This window comes from Oncorhynchus nerka, linkage group LG18, assembly GCF_034236695.1.
Source record: "Oncorhynchus nerka isolate Pitt River linkage group LG18, Oner_Uvic_2.0, whole genome shotgun sequence".
NCBI classification, from domain to species: Eukaryota; Metazoa; Chordata; class Actinopteri; order Salmoniformes; family Salmonidae; genus Oncorhynchus; species Oncorhynchus nerka.
In genome coordinates, this window is record NC_088413.1 from 31,465,800 (window position 1) to 31,488,061 (window position 22,262).

Consider the following 22,262-nt stretch of genomic DNA (forward strand, 5'->3'; position numbering starts at 1 on the left):
AAAATATAATTTTATTCAACACTCGTTGTCTGCATAATTTAGTGACTAGGATTGAGAAAGCACTGTGTGTCAACTATGTGGGCGCCCAAGATGTACTCTTAAAAAGTCTAAATCGATTCTCAATTGCGATGCGGTTCTAGAAACAAAGCCCTTTACTTTAATACCACATCAAAATAGTTTCACAAATGCAAATTATACACTTACTGTTTTAACTGTCTTTATTAGAGTTGCAAAATACAATATTATTCAGTTACAAGTTTCTGGCAGCCTCCTTCCGTTACACACAGGGGTTTCAAAGCATGTTAGATAGCTAATTAGCACAGGAGGTCCTTCTGTCTTCCGTAAACATGTGCTGTAACATGGAGATATGGGCTGCGTTTCAAACTCATAAAAGACTTACCCTCGCCTTATGCTCCTGGGGGAATCCCCGCAGCCATCTTTGCCGTTGGTCCAAATTATTAGTCAAGCAAGGGAAGTTGGCAACGTAAGCCCCTCAGCCCTCGTTTTTGATAGAGTTTGCGAGTGTACAACTATGTTCACTCCGGGCCTGAAACGCCCCATAATTCAATTCACGATGATTGTACACCCACTAAGAAAAGTCTGCCAAAACTTAAAACCAACATTAATATGGAGAAGTCAACATACAAGTTGTCTTGTTTTGCACACTTTGTACAAAATAATAAAATGCAGTACTACAGGATATTTCTAAACGTAGCTCTTTATTAGCTAGCTATAACTGGCATGTTCACGTATCGCCAACCAGGATCAAACTGACCATGACCTAACCATTTGGGTGGTCTTAACCAATCATAGCACAGTATGATATGGTGGTAAACTGCATCCAATTACAATTCAGTATGTTTACACATATGAATATTCCACAAGTGTAAGTAAAAAATAATGCAAATAAGTTTGAAATTGTCCTACTAATGCACTTAAGGGCTCAAATACCTATCATATCAGTAATTATGTTTTGTTTGGTTAGCTTTTGGAAACGTTAACTTGCGCACATAACTTTCCCTGAAATCACATATATTGTAATTTTCGATTTACCTGATATAACGTCTTAGGATGGCTAACATTCGATGTCTACGGATGCATTGTCTTCTAGCCAATATATGAAATGCAATCATAATTGACTTTAGCGCATATAAGGCACACACAACAGTTACCATGATGACTGAAAACACAACGGTGGGATGAATGAGTGACAAATTTCCAGGCAAGAGGGGCCCATTTAAAATTAATTAATTCTTCCCTCGCCCCTTTCCCTGCAAATGTCAACTCGTCAGACGTCACGATACAACATCAGAAGTGTCCACTTAATTTGAGGGCTGAGGGGAGAGCGTGTGTATTTGAAGTGTTTGGAATGCAGCCATTGACGTGTGGGAACACTAATCCTAACCCTATAAAGGCCTGTTTTAACCTTGTATTATTTTTGCTGATATGAAACTTGCATTCCTTATGTTTCCAAAACCGTACCGCAAGCGATACGTGTTGACGTTTAGAGCTAACATCAATTCTATCATTAATAGGCGGTAGTTAACGTCTATGAATGGGGTAGGGCACCCATACAGCTGGGGATACGAGGTGCTCTGTGAGAGAGACGAGTTTGAGTGGGGCAGAAAGTTTCCTATGCTGAGGCAGTGAAGAGAGTAGAGGATAGCCCAAGGGTAAGTGATTTGACTGGGAGCCCCCAGTGAGTAGGCCTGAAGAGAGCAATCCAGGATGAGTTTTAGTGAGGTAGTATTTATTGCTCTTATTGCTATGGTTATTAATTGTCTGCACTGATGGAGCGTAAATCCCATAAAATAGATGTGGTAGTGGCAGCAGCTGTTGGCCTGGAGTAGGATCTGGTAGGGCTGAAGTATTGGTTTATTGTTGTATATGTGTAGAGTTAGATAGTGGTGCGATTTATTTTCCACCCATCTTTTCTGTGGCATAATGTGCAATTCATACTCCGACCTGTAAAAGACAGCAAGACAGTGTCAATTCTGCCTGCCGGAAACTCACAGGAAGAAGTAAACTTATGCTAGGACAAAATTTGAATATTTACCTTACTGAGTCGTTGGAATAAAGTTATTTATTATTGTCTATTCTATTCTAACACACTGTTATTTGTAAGCAAGTCTGCTTTGAGCTTGAAAGATACTGATCAGAGGAGATTTTATGTGTAATGTAATAAGGAGTACCGTAATTCAAAGGTCAGCGCGCATTCCCTTTTCATTTAACCACACCCTTTAAGCTATGACGCCAACAAATAAGATTCCTTTCTCTTCTGTGTAAACGGAAGTGAACAGGTGACTTAGAACCATTTTCAAGCTAACGTTTTTATTGTTATTATTTGGACGTTTATTAACGCAATGGAACCTTAAAATATGATCCATTTAACTGCACAGCATCACATACTTACCTCATGTAGTCTTTAATTCGCGTTGGAGATAGGACTTGATATATGTTATCTAGGTAATGCTAGCTAGCTGCAAAAGTTAGCAAACAATGGCTAACTGTATGGTTTTTCACACTCAAATAGCCTCCATCATGGAGGTGCTAGCGAATGCAGCAGTGGCAGAGATCTGTAAAATCGTAGACGACGACTATGCAGTGATTCGTTTGGAAATTTCTCAAAGCCAGAAAGAAAACAGGGGATTGCGGAGGAAGCTACAGCTATTGGAACTAAAGGTGTCACGGGAGCGCGCAGAGAGGACAATTCGAGAGCGCGTCCTCGCCAGTCGTCCCAGTAGTGTCAAGATCCTCGACCGATACAGAGGAATGGAAAGAGGTACATTTTGCAGGGGCCTGTCGCCCCGTTTCCCTCATGTGTTCAGATGTGTTACCCAGAATTGAGTCTTGATCAGTTTTTGGATAGTATGCAACTTCCCCTGATTACTTAGAATAAAAACGTTTTTGCAAGATAGCTATCTTATTTTACCTGGCACATCAATTAAGAACAAATTCTTCTTGCACAAAGACACTATCATATTATAACCAAATTATTGAATTTCCTATTGTTATACTTAATATTTTTGGGGGGATACATTGAATATAATCCATCAATAAATTGTATATCAAAAAGTTATGAATAAGTGTTACCTTACATCCTTGCCAATTGTAGACAGTGACAATAGTGTACAATATACCGTTGAGCATTGACAGTACATAACTTAACCACCTCTTTTCCCACAATCACTCTCAGGTGAAGGACATCTTACTGGAGGCCACAGGGGCTTTGTGAAGCCAGCAGGACACAACTCGTGGAGAGATGACCAACCCATATCTATAGATGAGGGTTGTGGAACCTCAACCCAGCATGTTATCGTAATAGAGGTTGGTGTCATAGTGTAACATAAAAAATGACAGTACGTCAAATGTGACTCGTTTATTTCAGAAAGGCTCCCCTCAGCTATTCATTTGTACATCCTTATTTATCTGCCACAGGGGAGCTTGTGAGACTTCCCTACAACATTGTTATCCAATTCAACTCATGTACCGACAATAACTTCCTCTCTTCTTGTGTCAGTCTGCAGATGCAGAGGCTGCAGGTCCTGGAGAATCGTCTCTCGTCAAGCAGGAGAGGACTGAAGGAGATGACCCACGACACAGCAGAGACATCCAGACTGGCGTAGTGGCTGGAGTGGTGCCCCCTTTAGCCACGGAGGACCCTGCTGCCCCGCCCCAGCCTAAGAACCGATGCAGCATCATGGAGGTCAGTGGAACGCTGAACGCCGTCCTCGAGTCAGAGACAGAAAGCGAGAATTTAATTGTGACACACAGGCTCTTACACACAGGACCTGACCACAGATCAGACCCAGAGAGACTGGAGTTGGGACCACTGGGGTGTGCTCCTGCTCCCGGCTCAGAGTATTTGTTTTACGGTATTACGAGCCCGAGGATGGTTCATTCCCATCGGGACTCAGGTTATGTGTTAGAGACTGGCAATGATCTGTCTTGTTCTTCCACTACAGAGATGGACCCTGGCAACATGCCCTTGGGTTTAGAGACACAGACTGATCTGTCTAGAGGGGACTGGAACCAGTACAGTAGTATACACTCTGAAGGGTGCCTAGATAAGAATGGGGAGGATCTAGTGGTAGATGACGTGAAAGTGGAGGGCGACGGGCCTCTGACATGGAATATCGATGAGACTCACTTAGATGAAGGACACTCACAAGGCAGATATTTCTTAGATTACAGGGAAAGCTTAGAGACAAATCCAAATGTCGCGACCCACTCCCAGCCTTTCAGCTGCCCCCGGTGTCATATGTGCTTTGCCCAGGCTGGCAACCTGAAGATGCACCTGAAGGTCCACACGGAAGAGAGGCCGTTTTCCTGTTTGCACTGCGGGAAGAGGTTCTCAGAAAGGAGCTACCTCAAGATACACCTGCAGAAAAAAAAAACATTTCACTCGATAGCTTCTGATTTTCTTTCTTGTCAGCAGAAAAGATCCACAGATGCATTCGGAATAATGAGACTAACAGATTTCAGTGTTGAATATTACTGGGTAGAATATTGCATTCAGATATTGTGTGATATACAACGCATATATAAGCCTAAAAAGTCTGTTACATATTGTGTTTGTACTTTGTAGGCTGTTTGGTGTTCAGAAATGCCTGTTTCATTACCTCCATTCAACTACTTAATTTCTTATCATATTATAGACATTTTATGGAGAAAATTCAGGTTCCTGATGATTGTTTTGTGAAGACATTACATTTAAAATTTAGTCATTTAGCAGATGCTCTTATCCAGAGCAACTCATCATAGCATCATAGTTTACCTCAATAAAGTAGTTATCAATAATATCTGTGCAAGTAGGAAAATACTATTTGTATTTATTTATTTTAATGGGGGGGGGGGGTTGTTTTACAATCAGATGAAAACATGACGTGTTGTGTTCATGCCACATTAAAAGGTAGACTAATACATTTTTTACAGTTAAACTACATGTCATTACTATAAAACTCACAATAGAAGCTTTAAAGCAATCATATGGACTGCTCATTATTTCTTTTTTTAAAATGTATTAACATTAGTCTTCTCTGCTATTTTTTAACGTCATGCCCCCTCTGTCCTTGACTTTTCCTAAATAAGTCTATAATACACACTTTCAGAATCTTAATAGCACAAACAGAACTGGTGTTAGAATGTTTTAGGAGGGCATGTCATTTTGTTTTTCCAAGTTGCCCCTTCTCCCCACAATAGGGCCTTCTCCGATAGTTGAAGATGCCATGCCCAGTTGATAATCATGCCGATAATTCTCGAAGCTGAAACTAAACTATACCGAAACTAAATTCACACACATAATAACAGATTAAATAAATGAAGTAGGCTAAAGTATGATGGGTTGATGAGCAAGGGGAAGCAAACAATGCATAAATATGTAATCAACAATTGTTGATGAAGGACAGGGCGGGCCATTCTATTTTATTGATCTATTCTAATAAAAAACTGGTATGTACTCTTTCACTCTATTCTGGCCCACTTGGAGTACACAGTGAGAGCGTGTGTAATTTACAATGGCAAGAAGGCCAAGATGAATGGATGCACTCGTTAGCGTTGCTACAAAATCTGAATAAAAACGACTCCGATTTTGGGGAAGAATGAATCATGATCACATCTCTGATGAGTGTTCTTCTGATTCTGAGCATCAACCTGAACCTACTCCTCTGAGTCCTAAGCACAAAATAATACATAATTGTGCGCGCTGAGCAGGTGCCAGTGGCACCACCAAACGATATGGTGAGACAGGAAAGCGGATGGCACCATTCGGGATAGAACAAGCCAGTGACAATTCTACAGGCCATTATCAAAAGCAAGAAACAAATTCAGCAACGCAATCCACAGCTTTCATTGTTTAGGCTATGTGTACATGCTCCAACTGATAATTTACTTTTTGACTGTCATATCAACAATTATGTTCATTATGCCATTATTGCTATTTTGATGATTTTCACTTGACATTTAGGCTATTTTCGTCATTTGACCATGCATCTTGGCTGTTGGTGTAATTACTTTTATTTTGTTATAAATCTACCGGGTTCCAACACCTATGCTTTCTGTTTCATAGTTGTAACTAAGCAACTCCACAAATACAATTTATTGAACACTTGAATTATTATTGTTATTATTATTTACATATATCCACATAGCACGTCCCCAAAAAAACGTGCTCCCTTATGAAAAAATCAAATGCCTGTCCAACGGATTCGTTCTGGCGCTCGCCCTGGTTTACAGTGCCTTGTATTCATCCGCCTTGGCGTTTTTCATATTTTGTTGCATTACAACCTGTAATTTAAATTGATTTTTATTTGGATTTCATGTAATGGTCATACACAAAATAGTCCAAATTGGTGAAGTGAAATGAAAAAAATTACTTGTTTAAAAAAATTATACAAAGTAAACAACAGAAAGGTGGTGGTGCATATGTATTCACCCCCTTTGCTATGAAGCCCCTAAATATGATCTGGTGCAACCATTTACCTTCAGAAGTCACATAACTAGTTAAATAAAGTCCACCTGTGTGCAATCTGTCACATGATCTGTCACATGATCTCAGATCTCATATATACACCTGTTCTGTAAGGCCCCAGAGTCTGCAACACCACGAAGCAAGTGGCACCACCAAGCAAGTGACACCATAAAGACCAAGGAGCTCTCCAAACAGGTCAGGGACAAAGTTGTGGAGAAGTACAGATCAGGGTTGGGTTATAAAAAAATATCCGAAACATTGAACATACCACCATTAAATCCATTATTAAAAACTAGAAAGAATATGGCACCACAACAAACCAACCAAGAGAGGGCCGCCCACCAAAATTCACGGAGCAGGCAATGAGTGCATTAATCAGAGGCAACAAAGAGACCAAAGATAACCTTGAAGGCGCTGCAAAGCGCCACAGCGGAGATTGGAGTATCTGTCCATAGGACCACTTTAAGCCGCACACTCCACAGAGCTAGGCTTTACGGAAGTGTGGCCAGAAAAAGCCATTGCTTAAAGAAAAAATAAGCAAACACATTTGGTGTTCACCAAAAGGCATGTGGGAGACTCTCCAAACATATGGAAGAAGGTACTCGGGGTGTTGAGTGCTTTTTGGCCATCAAGGAAAACGCTATGTCTGGCGCAACCCCAACACCTCTCATCACCCCGAGAATACCATCCCAACAGTGATACATGGTGGTGGCAGCATCATGCTGTGGGGATGTTTTTCATTGGCAAGGACTGGGAAACTGGTCCGAATTGAAGAAATGATGGACACAGGGAAATTCTTGAGGGAAACCTGTTTGTCTTCCAGAGATTTGAGACTGGGACGGAGGTTCACCTTCCAGCAGGACAATGACCAGAAGCATACTGCTAAAGCAACACTTGAGTGATTTAAGGGGAAAATTTAAATGTCTTGGAATGGCCTAATCAAAGCCCAGACCTCAATCCAATTGAGAATCTGTGGTATGACTTAAAGATTGCTGTATACCAGCGGAACTCATCCAACTTGAAGGAGCTGGAGCAGTTTTGCCTTGAAGAATGGGCAAAATCCCAGTGGCTAGATGTGCCAAGCTTATAGAGACATACCCCAAGAGACTTGCAGCTTTAATTGCTGCAAAAGGTGTCTCTACAAAGTACTGACATTGGGGGGGTGAATAGTTCTTTCTTTTTTTTGTATTATTCCTTGTTTTACAAGAAAAAATATTTTGCATCTTCAAAGTGGTAGGTATGTTGTGTAAATCAAATGATACAAACCCACAAAAATCTATTTTAATTACAGGTTGTAAGGCAACAAAATAGTAAAAATGCCAAGGGGGTGAATACTTTCGCAAGCCACTGTATCTGTGTGTGCGTGTGTACATTATGTATCTGATGAAGTGTATGTCTATTTAATCAGTATCACCTCTCTTCCAGGAAGAGGGTCCAGAGGTGCTGCTGCTGAAGGAGGAGGGGTGTGAGGAGGGTCTGAGGAACCCTGAGGGGACCATGGTCATGGAGGACAACCAGACTCCACCTCCTCCTGAACCCACAGACGAACCAGCTGAGCAGCACAGGACCACACACAGTCTCACTGAGGTGAGCCCACTGAACTACTGTCTGTATGGTATTAGGTCAGGGCCCATATCCACAAAGCTTCTCCGAGTAGGAGTGCTGATCTAGGGTCAGTTTAGCCTTTTAGATCATAATGAATAAGACTATATAGACAGGTGTGGACCTAATCGTCAGCACTCTTACTCTGAGATGCGTGTGTCTAAACTGTGGGACCATGCCTTTTAATGGTCAAACCATTAGTGTCAAGTAATCAAAATAACTAACATGTTTTTTATTTAAAATGTATTTCATCAGGGAGTCATACTGAGACCAAGGTCTATTTTACAGATGAGCCCTGAATTAAACATTTAAGAAAATACACACAAAACATAAATCCAAAATGAAACCAGAATGAAAAACAGTCATAAAAAACAAACACATTAATCAGTAATAAGGTCCTCAATTAGCCTTCTGAATTGCATTAGAGGCACCAAAACATCAAATGTAACAACATTTGGAAGATTGTTCCACAAAGAAGGTGCAAGAACCTAACTTAGTAGATACCAAAGGAATTCCCTGAGTTTGCCAACCCTGACACCGGGTGTGGTAACTCATAAGTCTAAAGTTTAGCAATAATGTTAGGTACAGTGGGAGTATTTGTAAAAAGGCTTTATAAATGAAAATATAGCAATGTATCAACCTACGTGACATCAAAAAGGGCCAACCAACCTTCTGATAGTGATTGCGTTGATGAGTACTAAATCTGTCGCCCGTAATAAAGCACTATGATAACAGCATCTAACATCTTTAATGAAGTGGCAGCTGCGTTCATATAGATGATGTCGCCATAGACTGAATAATTTGCTGTCTACTATTTAGTGAGAGGCATGACCTATTTCTTTAGAAGCCTATTTTTATTCTCGGCTTCTTAAATAACTCATCCATGTCCTTTTTAAATACCAGCTTTTCAGCTATAAAGATGCCCAGACTTTTGTAGGCAGGGACACGATCAATATGGACACTGTCCAAAGTACATATGCTGTGAGTTATTTTTATGCGCTCTAGAGAACAACATATGCTTAGTTTTACCTGCATTCAATACTAATTTCAGGTCAATAAAGTTTTTCGGTAATACGATGAAGACCGACTATAGTTTAGATAAAGCCTGGTCAATCGTGGGGGCAAACAGCATAAACAACAGTATCATCTGCATGCAAGTGCAGGTTACAATCTTTTGTAACCTGCAACAATATTGTTAATGTAAAAAGTAAAATTGTACAGGGCCCAGAATTGACCCCTGTGAGATACCTTTGGTTTTTTCCAGAAAACTGGGTTTAACACCACCTGCAGATACACATAGAATTCAATCTGTCAAGTCATTTTTAAACCAGTTATACTGAACAAAAATATAAAAGCAACATGTAAAGTGTTGGTCCCATTTTTCATGAGCTAAAAGTTCCCAGAAATTCTCCATGCACACAAAAAGCTTATTTCACTCAAATGTTGTGCACAAATTTGTTTACATCCGTGTTAGTGAGAATTTCTCTTATTGCCAAGATAATCCATCCACCTGACAGGTGTGGCATATCAAGAAGCTGATTAAACAGCATGATCATTACACAGGTACAACTTGTGTTCGGGACAATAAAAGGCCACTCTAAAATGTGCAGTTTTGTCACACAACACAATGCCACAGATGTCTCAAGTTTTGAGGGAGTGTACAATTGGCATGCTGACTGCATGAATGTCCATCAGAGCTGTTGCCAGAGAATTTAATGTTAATTTCTCGACCGCCTCCAACGTCGTTATAGATTATTTGTCAGTATTCAGTACTCAGACTAGAAGTGGTAGGCCGCAAAAGCTCACAGAACAGACTGCCGAGTGCTGAAGTGCGTAACACGTAAAAATCGTCAGTCCTCGGTTGAACTACCGACGTCCAAACTACCTCTGGAAGCAACGTCATCACAATAGCTGTTCGTCGGGAGCTTCATGAAATGGGTTTCCATGGCCAAGCAGCCGCACACAAGCCTAAGATCACCATGCGCAATGCCAAGCGTTGGCGTAAAGCTCGCCTTCATTGCACTCTGGAGCAGTGGAAACGCGTTCCCTGGTGTGATTAATCACGCTTCACCATCTGGCAGTCTGACGAATCTGGGTTTTGTCGATGCCAGGAGAACGCTACCTGCCCCAATGCATAGTGCCAACTGTAAAGTCTGACGGAAGAGGAATAATAGTTTGGGGCTGTTTTTCATGGTTGGGGCTAGGCCCTTTAGTTCCAGTGAAGTGAAATCTTAATGCTACAGCTTACAATGACATTCGCCAATTCTGTTCTTCCAACTATGTAGCAACAGTTTGGAGAAGGCCCTTCCCTGTTTCAGCATGACACTGCCCCCTGGGCACAAAGCAAGTTTCATACAGAAAAGGTTTGTTGAGATCGGTGTGGAAGAACTTGACTGGTCTGCACAGAGCCCTAACCTCAACCCCATCGAACACCTTTGGGATGAATTGGAATGCCGACTGCGAATCAGGCCTAATTGCCCAACGTCGCTAATGTTCTTGTGGCTGAATGGAAGAATGTCCCCACAGCAATGCTCTAACATCTAGTGGAAATCCTTCCCAGAAGAGTGGAGGCTGTTATAGCGGCAACGGGGGGGACCAACTCCATATTAATGCCTATGATTTTGGAATGCGATGTTCGACGAGCAGGTGTTCACATGCTTTTGCTCATGTTGATGGTGTTGCTCGAGATGATGAAATGTCCCTATAAGCAAGTCATCTAGCACATAACAGGTAGTAAATTGGTGAAATTTAAACAAAGACTCACTAGAAGTTGATTGGTTAACCGTCGAGTCAGCTAGAGTCTGGCAGAGGGATGAGCAGTCGATTGACTGTCCAGTCAAAATTAAACCACAGTTTAACTCAAATAAAAAGCCTGCCGAGGTAAAATGATGATTAAAAGCATCACTTATCCCACTCTTCTCAGTTAAGATGCCAGAGTTAGACAGAACTTGCTTAGGCAGGGAAGAAGAGGAATTTCTACACTTCGGTGCATTTACCGAGCTACATTTCAGGGTCTGAATACTTATGTAAATAAGGTATTTCTGTTTTTTTAATTTTAATAAATTTGCAAAGATTTCTAAAGCCCTGTTTTTGCTTTGTCATTATGGGATATTGTGTGTAGATTGCTGAGGATTGAAAAAAAATCTATTTTAAAATAAGGCTTTAAAGTAGCAAAATGTGGAAAAGGTCAAGGGGTCTGAATACTTTCCGAAGGCTCAGTACTCTTTAACTTCATTGGGAAAGGGGGCAGCATTTTCACTTTTGGATGAAAAGCGTGCCCAGAGTAAACTGCCTCCTACTCAGTCCCAGATGCTAATATATGCATATTATTAGTAGATGTGGATAGAAAACACTCTAAAGTTTCTAAAACTGTTTGAATAATGTCTGTGAGTATAACAGAACTCATATGGCAGGCGAAAACCTGAGAATAATCCAACCAGGATGTGGGAAATTTGAGGTTTGTAGTTTTTCAAAGCTTGGCCTATCGAATACACAGTGTCTATGGGGTCAAATTGCACTTCCTAAGGCTTCCACTAGATGTCAACCGTCTTTAGAAACTTGTTTGAGGCTTCTATTATAAAGGAGGGGGGAATGAGGGCTCTTTGAGTCAGTGGTCTGACAGCGTGTCACAGGCTCATGACGCACGGTCACGAGAGAGTTAGCTCTCGTTCCATTGCTTTTCTACAGACAATGGAATTCTCCGGTTGGAACATTATTGAACATGTATGATAAAAACATCCTAAAGATTGATTCTATACATCGTTCGATATGTTTCTACGACCAGTAATCTAACTTTTTGGAATTTTCGTCCGACCTTTCCGCTGGAAGTTGCATGAGCGTTTCGATTTGTTTACCAAACGCCCTAACAAAAGGAGGTATATGGACATAAATTATTAACTTTATCGAACAAATCAAACATTTATTGTGAAACCGGGATTCCTGGGAGTGCATTCTGATGAAGATCATCAAAGGTAAATGAATATTTATAATGCTATTTCTGACTAATGTTGACTGCGCAACATGGAGGATATTTATTTTGGCTGGTTTGGACTCTGAGCTCCGAACTCAGATTATTGCATGGTATGCTTTTTCCGTAAAGTTTATTTGAAATCTGACACAGCGGTTGCATTAAGGAGAAGTTTATCTAAAGGTCCATGCATAACACTTGTATTTTCCTCAACATTTATATTGAGTATTTCTGTAAATTGATGTGGCTCTCTGCAAAATCACTGCATGTTTTGGAACTACTGAACATAACATGTCAATGTAAAATTCGATTTTTGGATAGAAATATGCACTTTATCGAACAAAACATACATGTATTGTGTAACATGAAGTCCTATGAGTGTCATCAAAGGTTAGTGATTAATTTTTATATCTATTTCTGCTTTTTGTGACTCCTCTCTTTGACTGGAAAAATGGCTGTGTTTTTCTTTGACTTGGTGGTGACCTAACATAATCGTTTGTGGAGCTTTCGCTTTAAAGCAGTTTTGAAATAAGACACTGTGGCTGAATTAATTAATGTACAACAACCAATTGGACAGAGCTTGTAGAATTTTGGAAAGAATAATGGGCAAATGTTGCACATTTCAGGTGTGGAAAGGTCTTAGAGACTTAACCAGACAGATTCAGAGCTGTACTCGATGGTGCAAAATTTTGACTCGGGTGTGAATACTTATGTAAAATAGATATTTCTGTATTTCATTTTCAATAAATGTACAAAAATATCTAAGAACAGGTTTTCACTTTGTCATTATGAGGTATTGTGTATGTGTGTGTATATGGGTGAGATAAAACATCTATTTATTCCATTTTGAATGCAGGCTTCAATGTCTTTTTCAGAGACAGACCATTTAACCATTTAACCATGTTTCCGAGAGAACCAGAATGTCAGGACACTCGTTATGTATCCAAATGACAATTGTGCCCATTTTTTATCATACTACGCACATTTAGGTGCATTACCCCCTACGAGATTTAGAGGGGGTATTCAGCTCATCCACTTAAGGGTTAACAGGCATAGGATAATCTGCAGCTATTTGCTGAGTAAACTGAGGCATTGCCAGGTCCTTGGCCATCCACGTAAGAGCAGAGTAGACTGAGCGTTCGACAGATCTCCTTCAAGTTGCTGGAGCGGGAACTGGGTGAGCAGTGTTGGCAGAGCTCAGTCCACCCGGATAAAGCTCTCATAGTATCAAATTACCTAACATGTTTGCATAGTACTTATAGCGACCCATCAGAATATGCTCCATAGCAGGGTGCTCATATCAGATTTCTTGATCCAACATCCTCTCACTCTGTGTCTCTTACAGTCAGTAGACATGGAGGATGGGAAGCCTGATCTGCTGCTGGTCAAAGAAGAGACAATGAAGGACGGACCAGAGAGCATTGACCTGCGGAGTGGACTAAAGATGGGGGAGCAAGGTAAGGAAGAAATACATATAGCCTAAATACAGTAATAGATCTTCAAATGGAATAGTAATGCATATTATTCATTCTTGATTTTCTTCATTGATAAAATGAAATCAATACAACTTATGTTTACATACTAAAGCGCACATTATAATGTATGAACTTGACCCGGTAATTGACTCAAACTCCATTGGTCTATGAGTTCTTTGCCATGTTTGTAAAGTCTATTTTGTAACCTCTTCCTGCAGGTGGTTGGCTGGAGGCAAACAGAGGAGACTGGGTGGCCATCTTGGATTCCCCAACTCTGACCGGTGCAGCAAAGGGCCCAGGGGACAACGTCACTGAACAGGCCAGGACCAGAAGCGACATAGTGGAGGTCAGTGGATTGGACAGCGTCCTTAACTCTGGGCTGGGGAACAAAACTGTTAACCAGAAACAGACAGTTGAACACAAAACAGCAACCGAACTAAGTCTCCATGACAACAGACTGGCTGAGACCAGAGTGAGGCGTAGATTTGGTCTGCGGGGACGGGGAGGTGTCTGTATGAGAACAGCCACAGACTCGGCTAGCAATGCTCCATCCTGCTCCAAAAGTTTTGATTCAGACAGACTGATGGCGCCTCAGGTTAACCCCCTAACAGGTGCTGCCTTCAGCCTGCCTTCTATAGGATCTATCAACTGGAACATGGACCCTGCGACAACACAGACACTCCCTGGCCTTCATCCTCCTCACAATCTCCTAATGTTAAACCAGACCTCAGACAATTCTAATGCCGCAACACTAAATGGCAACATAAGACCATTCACAAATGACAGTAGAAGTAATGGTATCAGTAGATCCGGTGGCAAAGAGAAGCGCTTCCCATGTTCGTTCTGTGGGAAAGCCTTCAGTTTCCCCAAACAGGTGGAGATCCACCAGAGGATGCATACGGGGGAGAAATTGTTGGGCTGCCACCTGTACTGGGCCCGTTTTTCTGACTCGTACCACATGAAGAGGCACCAGAGGGTCCACACAGGGGAGAAACCTTTCAGCTTCCCCCAATGTGAGAAGAGGTTTTCTCACCAGTTGAAGATGCACCTGATGGTCCACACGGGAGAGAGGCCGTTCGCCTTTACACACAGCTAGAAGAGGTTCTCAGAGAGGAGCTACCTCAGGATACACCAGCAGAAAATGCACACAGTCCATGTATAGTGACATGTAACGTAGTACTAGTTAGTTAGTTTGTAGTTAATTCTGTTGGTTTAGGATGTAGTAGGGAACTGGATGAGATGAACTGAGGAAAGAATGAGTATGATGAGGCAGAGTAGATGTCTATAAAAATGCTTAATTATTGAAAAGTGTTTTCATGTAATGTTGAACCTTTTCCAAAGTATCCCCCAACCCAACCCGGTTATATCCCTATACCCCCATTGACGGTGGTTAATATTTTAGAATATCTTGTCATGTTTCTGTGTGTACAGCAAAAAGTTTGTTATATAAACCATTATGATTTCTCTTCTATTTGTTTTTTCAGTCTGCAGTCAATGAGGACTTGTTGATATCCAGTGTTGCAGGTGGGAGAGACTGGACCTCTGAGGTGGCTGGTCACAAACCCTGGCCCCGGATCAGGATCATGGATCAGGAGCCGCCACTCTTCCTTCCTGAGTCGGATCCGCGACAGAGAATCCACCACCACACAGAACACAACCAGTGGACAGGTGGACTGAACAATCACAGTCCTGGTGGTCATCAGAGAGACCGAGGCTCCAGTCAGGGATCCAGTCTGCAGCCCAGACCCTTCTCTTCACAATCTCAGTGCAGGGATGAAGCAGGGCCTGGGGCTGATAGAGATGGACCCTCCTGTTCCTATGATACAAACACTGCAGTATCCATGATGAACAGAGCAGGTCACCCTGAGCTTCAGCCTTCAGAGAGAGTGGTGGGAGACTCCCCTGATGGGAATCTAACAGGACATATGTCTTCTCTTTCAGGGTCTCGTCTAATGCCTAGTGACTGGGTTCATAAAAGGCCTGGACCTGGGTCTAGTCTTCCTCAGCTACCTCATCGTTACCCTACCAACACAACACACAATTCCAACAACACCCAAACAATGGCTAGAGGTCAAGGAGAGAGCTCAAACACTAACCACATGAGGGTGGTGGCTCCTACTTCTACCTCCTCTGGTGTCATTGGGTCACAATGTGGGAGGCTGAGTATTAGGACGGATGCCGACAAGCCATACGCCTGCCCCACATGTGGGAAGCGCTTCGCTCAGGCGAATTATGTGAAGATGCATCAGACTGTTCACACCAAGGAGAAGCCCTTCAAGTGCAAACTATGTTACAAGAGCTTCTCCTTCCTGACTAACCTTACCAGACATAGGAGTGTCCACAATGGGGAGAAATCATAGCAGTGTGGTTTTAGATGTACACAGAGGATATCTGGGAACTATTCTTTAGCTGACATATTATCGCTATCTTGTGAAGTGTCTTGGGGTAAGTCCCTCAGTTCAGTGGCGACCCCAGACATTTTTCATAGGGGTGGCCAGATGGGGCCACTGAAAATATTGGGTGGCAGACCAAAACCAAAAGCCTTAACTGAATTTCAGGAATTCTATTATGCTGTTGTAGTATATAGGCAAGTTGAAAACAATGTCAAAATGAGAGTTAAAGAATCGCATACGGATATACTTTGGTTTCTTATTTTACAGTTAATGTTACTATTTATCTGATGTGCATAGACTAATACCGGTACAATTAACATTTTGAGTTCCACAACAATCCTGTTTTAATGTGTCATGTATCTGTATATACATGTGTTTAGGCGATTCATTGTTCGTCAAATAGGCTTGTTGTCCTTTTCCTTAAAAAGACAAATATAAAGCTTTAATTTGAAGGAGTACATTGATTGTAAGGAACAATACATTTACTGGGAACAAGCCTACTCGAGTTTAAAAACACCACACAGAGGCCTCCAATTATATTTAATACAGCTTTATTTGGCTGTTGCTGTGTCTTTTTGTAAACGAAAATATTATATATGTCCCAAAATGAAAAACAAAAGCATAATCACGGACAACAATATACATTTTACTATAGCCTACTCACAACCTATTCATATCCCTGCTTTATTAGGCTACATTCTTTTCAGTACAGCTTTATTCGCCTGTTGCTGTGTCTTTTGGCAAACACTTCCACAAAATCATCAAGATTTATGGCACTAGCCCTTCTTGACTCTACACTTAATCAAGACTGTCTTGAGAAATACAATGAGTGACGAGGGATTGAGCAATTTGGGGGTGTTAACTTTAGCACAGAAAAACGGCGCTCACATGCTGATTCAAGGCTTGTATCCCTTGCATTATGACCAATTGTCTTCAGAAAATCTTCTCTTCACCTCAGAGAGAAGCACATCAACAATTGGAATGAATGAACCTGCCCGAAATGACTCCTTATCTGTGTTAACCTGTCTTTGAACTATTGGAGTAGAAATGTAATACCCGTGATATGCCCAAGTTGAATTGTGGGGACTGTAAAATATCTGACAGATGTTTTATCTCACCAAAAACATTGGTGAATGTTAAGGAATAAGGAGGCCAACAAACTTTAGATATATTTGGGCTAATAGACCTCTTGCCTCTACAGCTCTGTCACCATTTCTCTCTTCAGATATTTCTTTCAGTAGACGTATGATGGCTGGCAGTCTGTCCCTCACGGTCTTGCAAGCATTGTACCTACATGCCCACCGTGTCTCTATCAACTGTTGTAACTCTCTCGGGGCCCCCTGAAACATCTCCCTTTGTACCTCTAGCCACCTTTGGTGCACATATGACCCTGACACAAGGACATACAGTTTCTGCAAAATAGAAAAGAAACAATAGGCTTCAGGGATGCATTTTACACTGTCAACTAATACTACATTTAAGCAATGTGCATTTCAGTGAACATAAAAAGCTAATGGGGCCTCTGTTTTAATGCGTGCTTGCACACCTGTGTCCTTTCCACTCATGACAGAGGCACCATCATATGCTTGCCCTACTAGGTGGTTTCTGTAGTCAAGGCCATACTTCTGCAGTATTTGTACAATTTTCTGTGAAAGTGCTGTAGCATCCTGGCGCTCTGCTGCTTCAAAGGTGAGGAAACTTTCACATATTGACCCATTGTAATAGTATCGAATTACAAAGGACATCGGTTCCTTCTTGCTAATGTCTTTGGTCTCGTCAACCATAATCCTGAAAGCCTCACTTTGTGCAACTTCACTAATTATTGAGGTGTGTACCATTTCAGCCAGGCAAGCAATTATTTCGTTTTGTGTACTATGCCCAGAGTATGTTGCATTTCTTTGACTTGTCATTTTTCTTTTGACTGTGTGATCATGCTTGGCTAGCAGTTCCATAGCAGAGAGGAAATGTCATTTTTATTCTGACCTGCCGTTTCTTTATGTGCTCTCTGTGCAACGTTTTGCGTAGCTGTGAGGAGCAGGGTTTCTCCCAACAGTTTTAATGTACTCTCTATTTCCCCTCACTAATTTATTAGATTCTGCATTTAAGGAGGCTGAGAGGGAGCGTTTGCTTGCAGTCGGCTTTTCATATTCTGCCCTTGCAGAGTATGTGATTCTAATTCAAATTTTCATCTTTGTAAGTAGCTTTTTTCAAATTTATTAACCACTCTTCAGATGTAAACACTGAATCACCTGAGGGGGAGACTGAAGTGCCGGCAAGCATAGCAGTAGGGAGAGTCTTTACTCAGAGTATTCTAGTCATTTATGCGTACTGTACCACTCTTTCATGAAGCCTCGTCTTCTATCCCCCTGAAGGGTCCGAGGGAAAAACTACAGATGTGACTGTTTGGGCCCCTCTGCTCTTGACTGGGATATATCTAGGATGAAACGAGGCAAAATCAGTTATTCTGATTTTAAAATAACAATAATAATATGAATAGCTAGCCCCTCTCCATAGTAATTGCCGTTTACATTTGTAATATCGGCCAATAGACAATTCTATTCAGACTATTCAAACTCAACTACCAATAAACATGAATCAGAAGGCTTAATGGGATTATGTCATGACTCATAACTCAACGTAAACACGCTATAACCATACATTTATCCAGCCAACGTTACTCTCTAGCCACCCATTTCATTATCAGGGGCACTGTCACACCGTCATAACTTCACCTGTTGGTCCAGGAACGGGTTGATAGCGCTAGCTGAGTCCTGCCTCGTTTGGTTGTCAACCGCTGACTGTTGTTGATGCCTGTTCCGTACTTTCGTGCCATGCTGCTGTCTGTCAATGCAAATCAAACTGTATTTGTCACATGCGCCGAATACAACAAGTGTAGACCTTACTGTAAAATGCTTACTTACAAGCCCTTAACCAACAGTGCAGTTCAAGAAGAGTTAAGAAAATATTTACGAAATACACTTTTTTTTTAATATTAAAAAAAGTAACACAATAAGAATAACAATAACGAGGCTACAGTTGAAGTTGGAAGTTTACATACACCTTAGCCAAATACATTTCAACTCAGTTTTTCACAATTTCTGACATTTAATCCTAGTAAAAATTCCCTGTCTTAGGTCAGTTAGGATCACCACTTTTTATTTTCAGAATGTGAAATGTCAGAATAATAGTAGAGAGAATTATTTATTTCAGATGTTAATTCTGTCATCACATTCCCAGTGGGTCAGAAGTTTACATACACTCAATTAGTATTTGGTAGCATTGTCTTTAAATTGTTTAACTTGGGTCAAATGTTTCGGGTAGCCTTCCACAAGCTTCCACAAGTTAGGTGAATTTTGGCCCATTCCTCCTGACAAAGCTAGTGTAACTTAGTCAGGTTTTTAGGCCTCATTGCTCACACACGCTTTTTCAGTTCTGCCCACACATTTTCTATGGGATTGAGGTCAGGGCTTTGTGATGGCCACTCCAATACCTTGACTTTGTTGTCCTTAAGCCATTTTCCCATGATGTCAAGCAAAGAGGCACTGAGTTTGAAGGTTGGCCTTGAAATACATCCACAGGTACACCTCCAATTGACTCAAATGATTAGTCAATTAGCCTATCAGAAGCCTCTAAAGCCATGACATCATTTTCTGGAATTTTCCAAGCTGTCTAAAGGCACAGTCAACTTAGTGTATGTAAACTTCTGACCCACTTGAATTGTGATACAGTGAATTAAGTGAAATAATCTGTCTGTAAACAATTGTTTGAAAAATTACTTGTGTCATGCACAAAGTAGATGTCCTAACCGACTTGCCAAAACTATAGTTTGTTAATTAACAAGACATTTGTGGAGTGGTTGAAAAACAAGTTTTAATGACTCCAACCTAAGTGTATGTAAACTTCCAACTTCAACTGTATATACAGGGGGTACTGGTACCGAGTCAGTGTGCGGGGGTACAGGGTATTTGAGGTAATTTGTACATGTAGGTAGGTGTGAAGTGACAATGTATAGATAAAACAGCGAGTAGCAGCAGTGTACAAAAGGGGGGGGGGGGGGGTCAATGTAAATAGTCCGGTGGCGATTTTATTAATTGTTCAACAGTCTTATGGCTTGGGGGTAGAAGCTGTTGAGGAGCCTTTTGGTCCTAGACTTGACGCTCCAGTACCACTTGACGTGCGGTAGCAGAGAAAGTCTATAACTTGTGGGACTGGAGTCTCTGACAATTTTATGGGCTTTCCTCTGACACCGCCTATTATATAGGTCCTGGATGGCAAGAAGCTAGGCCCCAGTGATGTACTGGGCCGTATGCACTACCCCTGTAGCGCCTTATGGTCAGAGGCTGAGCAGTTGCCATACAAGGCGGTGATGCAACCGGTCAGGATGCTCTCAATGTGCAGCTGTAGAACCTTTTGAGGATCTGGGGACCGTGCCAAATCCTTTCAGTTCTTCTGAGGGGGGAAAGGTTTTGTCAAGCCCTCTTCACAACTATCTTGGTATGTTTGGACCATGATAGTTTGTTGGTGATGTGGACACCAAGGAACTTGAAACTCTTGACCCAATCCACTACAGCCCCGTCAATGTTAATATGGGCCTATTCGGCCCACTTTTTCCTGTAGTCCACGATCAGCTCCATTGTCTTGCTCACATTGAGGGAGAGGTTGTTGTCCTGGCACCACAATGTCAGTTCTCTGACCTTGTCCCTGTAGGCCGTCACATCGTTGTCGTGATCAGGCCTACCACTGTTGTGTCGTCAGCAAACTTAATGACAATGTTGAAGTTGTGTTTGGCCACGCAGTCGTGGGTGAACAGGGAGTACTGGAGGGGACTAAGTACACACCCCTGAGGGGCCCCAATGTTAAGGATCAGCATAGCAGACGTGTTGTTGCCTACTCTTACCACCTGGGGTGGCGGCCCTTCAGGAATTCCAGGATTCAGTTGCAGAGGGAGGTTTTTAGTCCCAGAGTCCTTAGCTTTGTGGGCACTTTGGTGTTGAATGCTGAGCTGTAGTCAATGAACAGCATTCTCACATAGGTGTTCATTTTGTCCAGGTGGGAAAGGGCAGTGTGGAGTGCGATTGTGTCATCTGTGGATCTTTTGGGGCGGTATGCGAATTGGAGTGGGTCTAGGGTGTCCGGGAGGATGCTGTTGATGTGAGCCATGACCAGCCTTTCAAAGCACTTCATGGCTACCGACATGAGTGCTACGGGGTGGTAATCATTTAGGCAGGTTACATTCCCTTCCTTGGACACAGAAACTATGGTGGTCTGCTTGAAACATGTAGGTATTACAGACTGTCAGGGAAAGGTTGAAAATGTCAGTGAAGACACTTGACAGTTGGTCCGCGCATGCTTTGAGTACACGTCCTGGTAATCTGTCTGGCCCAGCGGGCTTTGTGAATGTTGACCTGTTTAAAGGATTTGTTCACATCGGCTACCATGAGCATTATCACACAGTCATCCAGAACAGTAGGTCACTGATGTTGCCTGTGCCTGTTTGTCACTGTCATGTTCTGTCATGCTCTCTCGCTGCCTCTGCCTGTTCATTGGCTTGATCAGTGATGTTATCATCATCTTCGACTTTATCCTCATTAACGTTAACCCTCTGCTGCTGCATCTCCCCTGTCCTACTTTTCTTCTTAAAGAAAGAAGAGATATCTGTGGACTTTCTCTTCATTGTCTGCAAATTGTCATAGCTACAGTGACTAACGTAAGCTAGCTAGCTATTTCGACACCATCAAAAAAACGAGCCGTTTACTGAATACGTACATGTTTTTACTCTACGTAGTATTGTATGACTTACTTACTGGTTAGCAGTCTGGTGGTCTCAACTCAACAGGCCAGCTAGGCTACCTTCCGATGATGCCACCAGAGACACGAGGCTGAGCTCAGCTGCTGCTGTCCATGAGGCAGACTGTCATCTGGCAGTGCACGGTGCAGTAGCAGGCCGGGGGAGAAGTGACGCAGTGACGGACGGTCAAAAGCGACTGACTGGCTGGCTATGCATTTGTTGTTTTCTTTCACATGAACTATTCAGAAAAATATACATTATTGATTTAAATGAATAGTATCTAATGTAAAATGTCAGAAGCATATTATGCGACTCTTCATGTTATTGAAGAGCAACACATTTCCCCTCTAAATTTGTTTTTGCTTATGTTCTATTCATAACAAATATAACGACCCTCCCAAAATTATTTGGCATAATCAGGTGGTACCTGTTCCTTTATGTACTATAATTAGGTGATCAAATCTGTTAATAAATTAGAATGAATGTTGTCCTTTTGATATGTTGATTTTGTAATTCCTTGTTCATCGTTTAGAATTCAAATTGGCCTTAGTTTCCTTGTCTTATAGTG

General features: G+C 41.7%; 1 protein-coding gene and 1 long non-coding RNA gene across 3 annotated transcripts; one reads left to right on the plus strand and one right to left on the minus strand.

The window, feature by feature from the left end:
- The first annotated feature begins 1,890 nt into the window (after positions 1-1,890).
- On the plus strand, positions 1,891-16,364 carry LOC115146725 (uncharacterized). Its single transcript, XM_065003951.1, has 7 exons — positions 1,891-2,782; positions 3,197-3,327; positions 3,521-3,706; positions 7,895-8,056; positions 13,384-13,495; positions 13,732-13,859; positions 14,998-16,364. Exons 1-7 carry the CDS (start codon positions 2,500-2,502, stop codon positions 15,871-15,873), a joined length of 1,878 nt encoding a protein of 625 aa, XP_064860023.1. The 5' UTR covers positions 1,891-2,499; the 3' UTR covers positions 15,874-16,364.
- LOC115145729 (uncharacterized) lies at positions 3,624-21,841 on the minus strand. 2 transcript variants are annotated; one of them, XR_010459699.1, is made up of 5 exons: positions 21,711-21,841; positions 18,639-18,747; positions 18,241-18,340; positions 4,170-4,381; positions 3,624-3,730 (listed from the first exon to the last, which is right to left on the minus strand). It is a non-coding gene; the product is annotated as an uncharacterized LOC115145729 (long non-coding RNA). The 2 variants fall into 2 exon arrangements; XR_003866034.2 differs by having other exon boundaries at positions 3,624-4,381.
- Positions 21,842-22,262: the final 421 nt, after the last annotated feature.